At 40.8% G+C, this 6380-nt stretch overlaps 1 protein-coding gene across 1 annotated transcript; it reads right to left on the bottom strand.

Annotated features, from left to right (window-relative positions):
• Positions 1–4564: 4564 nt before the first annotated feature.
• Positions 4565–4891, bottom strand: LOC121434800 (60S ribosomal protein L36a-like). Its single transcript, XM_041633772.1, has one exon. The coding sequence runs from the start codon at positions 4889–4891 to the stop codon at positions 4571–4573; it is 321 nt and encodes a 106-aa protein (XP_041489706.1). The 3' UTR covers positions 4565–4570.
• Positions 4892–6380: the final 1489 nt, after the last annotated feature.

The raw sequence follows: 6380 nt of genomic DNA, 5'->3' as shown, positions 1-6380 counted from the left end.
GGATCCACCCATCTGTTCTTCCCACGGCTGGGATTACAGATGTGCAGCTCCTGGCCCAGCCTCTGTGTGGATGCTGGGTAACCAAACTCAGGTCCTCATGGTCGCACAGAAAGCACTTTACACACAGAGACACCCCTTCTCCACTCTCCTGAGCTGTATTGTGAGGACATTACTTAGTTGTATTTTTGAGAATTTTAAAAGACATAGAATGAGCCTGGTGGTGGTGGTGCACACCTTTAATCCCAGCACTTGGGAGGAAGAGGCAGGAGGATCTCTGAGTTTAAGGCCAACCTGACTTACAGAGTGAGTTTGAGGACAGCCAGGATAGTTACATAGAGAAACCCTGTTCTGAAAAACCAAATAAATAAACAAACAAATAAATTTCTGTTATGAAAAACCAGATAAGTAAGTAAGTAAATAAAGTAAGAAAGAATAAAACCAAATGGTTTGGGGGAGAAATCAGAAACCTGCTGCATAGGTTGTGAACAGTCTGGTGGAGTTTTGGAAAAGGGTTATAACGGGGCAGAAACAGGGGCATAGATAGGGGGAAGAGTACTGAAGCAGTAAGACATTGATATCTTGGCGAGGTGAACAGGATGCTGAGAGAGAAAAGAAACTGTCAAGCATAGCTTCTCGTCTTCAAGTATATAGATAACGCAATGCTAAAACATTTGACACTGGAAAGGGAAATGAATGTCGACATAGCTTGGTGTGAAGAGGTGGATGTGGAAAATTTTAATCATCCAAAGACACCAAGTAGACAACTGAAGCTTGTTGGCATCTTGAACTAGAAATATACATTTTTGAGAATGAGATGAGCTAGAGGCAGGAAGAGACAATGAAAAGCCCCAAGATATAACTTCAATTAACTCCAATATCATGTGGCCAAACAGACTGAATCCATAAAATATTAATCTAAAAATAAATATACTAGTAGTATTAGCTATTATATTTTTAAAAATTAATCAGTAATACATATCATAAGCATGTTTTGCATATGATGTGATATGAACTCAAGTAGACACCGGCAGAGAATGCACAAGGGTAGCAGTGGAGAAAATCACTAAGTCTGCCTGGAAAAATACATAAAACATTAGAAAGAGAGATATATCTTATCTTCCCTCTAAAGATCTCTGAGAATGTGCTATTCACGGTGGTTTAATTTTAAAGGAGAAATGAGAGTAGAATTCTTGGAAAAGCTCATTTAATCAAGTCATATCTGCTTCCTAGGGGGCAATGAGGAGTGCTGATGTACGAGATGGGACATGGAGGGTCTAGGGAAGGTCAAGATGGATTCGGAAATATGTTTTCTAACAGAATACAACAGATGCTTCATTCTCTAAGAATGAGAGAGCCATAGGGGAGAGCTGTGTGTACTCTGTGAAGAGACTCTGCTGGGAAATCTTAGCTCCGTGGTATCTGCTGACCAGGGAAAAATTCATCTCCCTGCAATCTGGTCACTTCAGAACTAGCCACCCACTGTGTTTGGGTAAACACTAACTTGCTTCTATTTTTCAGTTCGGATACCAACAATTGGGTACCTACATTTGACTTTTCTTTTAGGGTAGACAGAGCTTCTGGAATAAAGTTTTACTGACCTACAAACCATGCGGTCATTCAACGCAATGAACGCCTTTCTCCAATTTGACTTCTACATTCATAACGCCTCGCCCCGAGAAAACGAATCTTTTCTCAAAATGCCGAAGCCCACGTAATACAAAAACATCTTCTTTTCTGTGTAAGCACTTCTCCTCTAACTAACGCATTCCATCTCCAAGTCACATATAAATATGAGACTCATAAGCATACCTCATTATTAATTTTATTAAGGCAAATTAACCCTAGGTTCTAAAAATGAGATAGAAGCTTTGATTGAATAAGGGAATAAAATGTGACGGCACAACGGCAAATGCCAACCTTTGAATTATGTATCGTGATGATTCATGGGCTTAATGATGAATCTTAAATAAAGAGCACATGTATCTCCGGGGCTGTCAGGAGCAAAAGGAACATCAGGTGCGGGAGTGGCTAACGGCGGTCTGCAGACCAGACTGAACCCCTCTTACTGCAGAGCAATGGCTAAATTTGGGAAGGAAACTTAATCAGTATCATGCAGCCTTGTATTAGTAAAGACTAGAAAATTTAATCCTTGGCAAATCAGACCTCAAATGCATTTGAGTAAAATATACGCTTTTTCCAAAAATGCTGCCCATGCTTGATACATTCAAGCTTATGTGTACCTGCCTGCGTTTGTGTGCACAGAAGCTCTTAAGAATCTGCGTTCCCGGATCTCTGTGAGTTCGAGGCCATCCTGGTCTACATCCAGGACAGGCTCTAAAGCTATGCAGAAGCCATTTGGAAAAACAAACAAGCAAGCAAACAAACAAACAAAAGCCTTCCTCCAGGCTGGCATATATATTTTCTCTATTGTTACTTCAAGGAAGTTTTTGATAAAGAAAGAAAGAAACTGACGGAATGGAGTCTCCAGTGTTGAGCTGGATGGCAGCACAGCTGTATTTTATGTTAAGCCCGAGGGTTCTGATCACGTGAAGAGCCGTCATTACTGAGCTGTGTGAAGAGAGCTAATGGAAACTTGCTTACCTCTGTAGGGCTCTTACATGGCTAGTACAGAGAACCCATATTTTACACTGTGGCAGCATGCTTTTCCCTTTGGGAAATAACTATAGGGCAGATATCGACCGCCTGAAATAACAGTGCTCCAAACAGAGCGAGAGGAAAACTCTGCCTCCAGCAACAGGACCAGAGATGGGATGGCTCATGGTGAGACCATCTTTTCTCTGTCAACTGAGTGTAAGAAAAGCTTGGTTTTTGTTGCCCTGCTGGATCCCACTTCACAAAGCTTTCAGTGTATCTGGGCATCCTTAGGAGACTCTCCTTCTACAATTTCTTCAGCTTCTCTTCTCTTGCTGACCCAGCCAGATCCTTTTGAGGCTTAAGACCCAGAAGTAAGGGCAGAGGGGCCAGGCTGCCGGGAGCATTCAGGTTCAGCCACTAAACCCTGAGCACGTATATACCCTACAAAAAGTATTGTAGATGTGATTATGTCCATTTGAATTAAAGCCAGGATAAGCATTTTGGAGTGCATTTATATCTGAGAAAAGAGAGAAGGAGGGGGAGGGAATGACTGCAGTTGAAGGAGGCCATGCTCTCTCTACCAGCTATGATACCATGTCCTGGGAGGAAGGTGGACAATTCTGACAGGAGAGGCATCGACCACTCTTGGCCTTAGACCATTTCTTCTGTGTGTTTGCGGTTTCATTTTTGTTGATGTCTCCCAGGACTTTTTCTAGATGAATAATTAATTGGAGTCCATGTCAATTTGTCATGGTCATTGAGCTCTGTAAGAATCTTCCTAGGATAATCCTTCACGTATGGGAAGGGGGCTGTTACATCTTCCACTCTCCGCGATGTTCAGGTCGCCTACAGCCATGTGAGACCCGTCATTATAGACTCAATCAACTCTCAAAGTGTAATCCCTGACATGTCCCTTGCTTCGCTCTCCCTTTGATCCCTTCAGCGGTGCCAGAGAAACGTTCCTGAAAGCTTGGGCAACCTGGAGTTTATTAATTTTCCTCTGATTCAGCAGCCACTTGATATACTAGATTGAAAGAAAATGTGTAGTTGCTGTCTGGTTTTAGGGGATCTTAAATTTTTTATTTGCTTGGAAACATCTAGGAATTCCTTTACTAAAAGCAGCATATAAATAAATCTTTGCATAGATAATCATATAATCAGAAGCAAAATTGTGATACACGGTGTGATAGGAAAATGTATATTTGCTATTTTTTTTGCCCTAAAATGTGAGAGAAGATTCTACAACTTTCTTTAGTAGCCTTAATAAACGCACATCATTTACACAGAATACTGTATTTCATTCCCTTTTTAGAAACTTCCTCCCAAAAATAAACGCTTAAGAAATATCCTTCCTCCTGGGTCTTACTTCTTTTAGTTGGACTTTATAAACCATTTATGACTTCAAATGTTTCTGAGATAAACGAAATCAAGTTAAGTACACAGTCAATTCTGGACATGATGGCCTATAACTCCTCCAATGCTACTCTTATAAACTCTTCCATACATTTTAATGTCATTTCATACAATTTTACCTAACGTTTGTCTTGGGTTCTGTTTCATCCAATTAAATACATAGAAATTCAGAAACTTTTCATCACTTATTATAATGCATCACTTTAAAACAAATTAATACTTAAAAATGTTGCTTGACGTGGTCCCGCACATCTCTGATGCCAACACTTGAAAGACAGAGGCAGGTGGATTTCTGTGAGTTGTAGGTCAGCCTGGTCTACATAGTAAGTTCTTGGACAGGCAAGCTACATAAAGAGATCCTGTCTCTTAAAAAAGTCAATAAGTAAATAAATGAACAGTCAATGGCAATTCAATTCAAACATTTGATTTCTAAATATCGGATTTAAAGTATTTTCTCAAACCCTAGAAAGTATTCCTTAGTATAGAGGAAACAGATATTCCTTTTTTTTTTTTTTTTTTGAGTGAAAGCTCATGATTTTATTGTCTTCACAACAAGGTCAGCTTAGAACTGGATCACTTGGCCCTTTCTCTTCTTATCACCACCCAGTTCAAAATGCTTGCATCTCTTAATAGCCAGCATCCTCTTAGATCTGCAGTTGGGCTCCACACATTCCAGTCTCAGCACAATCTTCTTTGTAGTTTTTGCCTTTTTGAGGAAAATAGGCTTAGTCTGCCCACCATAGCCACTCTGTTTCCTGTCGTAACACTGCTTTCCCTGGGCATACAAAGAATCTTTGCCCTTCTTGTACTGGATCACTTTGTGGGGTTGGTGTTTGCCACATTTCTTGCAGAATGTACGGCGGGTCTTAGGAACGTTCACCATGTTGGCAGGTGCGATATCGGCACAGAAAGAAAGCGGAAACAGATATTCTTAACTGACTAGATTTGCTGTCTAGATTTATGAACTACAAGACTGTTCACCAGGTAAAGTTGTTGTAGAAAGTTGATTCGCCTCATATTTTATACAGAATTTAATTAAAATGACATTTTCCACTGTAGTGCAACATTAATCAATTTCCATCATCAAGTGCTTTATTGAGTTTGAACTCTGCCAGTTCAAATGACGAGCTAATGAAGCCTCTGAAGACCTGGGCATGGACCGGACAAAGGCAGAGGCATTTGGGCATCTGGAGACAGGACAGGATCAGAACATCTCAGGAGAGACACAACCCATACTCATTATGTCTGCAGACTCCGGAGAAGCACCGTTGGCTTCAAATGCCACCTCTGTAATTACTGGCTATGTGCCTCGGGGCGCATCTCAAAATATTTTCTTCCTTGCAGTAGCTATGGTTTCTCAGTAGATAATATCCTTGTAAATATGAGTCTTTCGGGGAGGTCTGACTGTGCCATTTCTTCCCAGATATTTTTACACCAATTAAATCTTCCTAACACTTGTAAATCTTAGCTCCGCTATAGACTTCTAGGGCTTTAATTTCTTACGCACGGAGCCACGCTCACTAGCAAGATGGAGACAACAGAAACTTCTGTTTTATTGGGTTGCTAGGAAAATGAAACAAATCAATGTTTGTAAAGCCCTTGGAATGAGACCTGGCCCTTAGCACACAGCACATAAATACAAATCAATGTACGACCAGAAGCTACAAGCATCCTGCTACAGCTACAAGATTTGTAAATGATTTTATAAGTCAATCTCTACCTCCACAGACAGTAAGAGATAGGAAAGTGTTTCAGAGCTAAAACCTGCATCACATGTATGCATAGCTTCCTTAATGGTAGTGGGTTATAGAAAACCTGGGGCTCGTGTCTGAAGTGCAAGTATCCTTAAAGCCCAGGACTGTGCATAGATAGCAGTAAATCAGACAGCAAATCAGTATCTACAGGCTAGCCGTGGGGAAATGGTGCTGACAGCAAATGCCATGGCCTACAAAGGCAGTGATTCTGATGCAGATGGAGCAGGAGCCGGTCCTCCTGGGACTAGGAAGAGGCCAGGAGGTGGTGCAGAGCTGAAAGATGAAAGAAGATTGAAATCTGGGTAGGGATCAGATGAAGAAGGACTGTGCCTTTCCTTAGACTCCTTACTGACAGCTCAGACACCGGTATCGTGATTGCTCATGGTGCCGTTCTGTTTGCTTTCTGTGTATACATGGAGCTACATACCCTGACATTGTTCACCGTTCAACCATTTCTTCTTCCATAAAGCGATTTTACCAAACCTTGCTAAATAGCCGGCATTCAAGAGTAATTGTTTGTCCTTCTAATTGTCTTGTCCAGCTCTGATGTGTTCATTTTTTATCTGCTATAATTTATTATTATTTTATTAGTCTATAATAAAAGTTCATTATAAAACA

This window comes from Microtus oregoni, unplaced genomic scaffold (assembly GCF_018167655.1).
Source record: "Microtus oregoni isolate MIOR12 unplaced genomic scaffold, Mior012 000044F_ref0000062, whole genome shotgun sequence".
NCBI classification, from domain to species: Eukaryota; Metazoa; Chordata; class Mammalia; order Rodentia; family Cricetidae; genus Microtus; species Microtus oregoni.
Note: the sequence above shows the minus strand (reverse complement) of the source record. Positions and strands in the feature narration are given on the sequence as shown.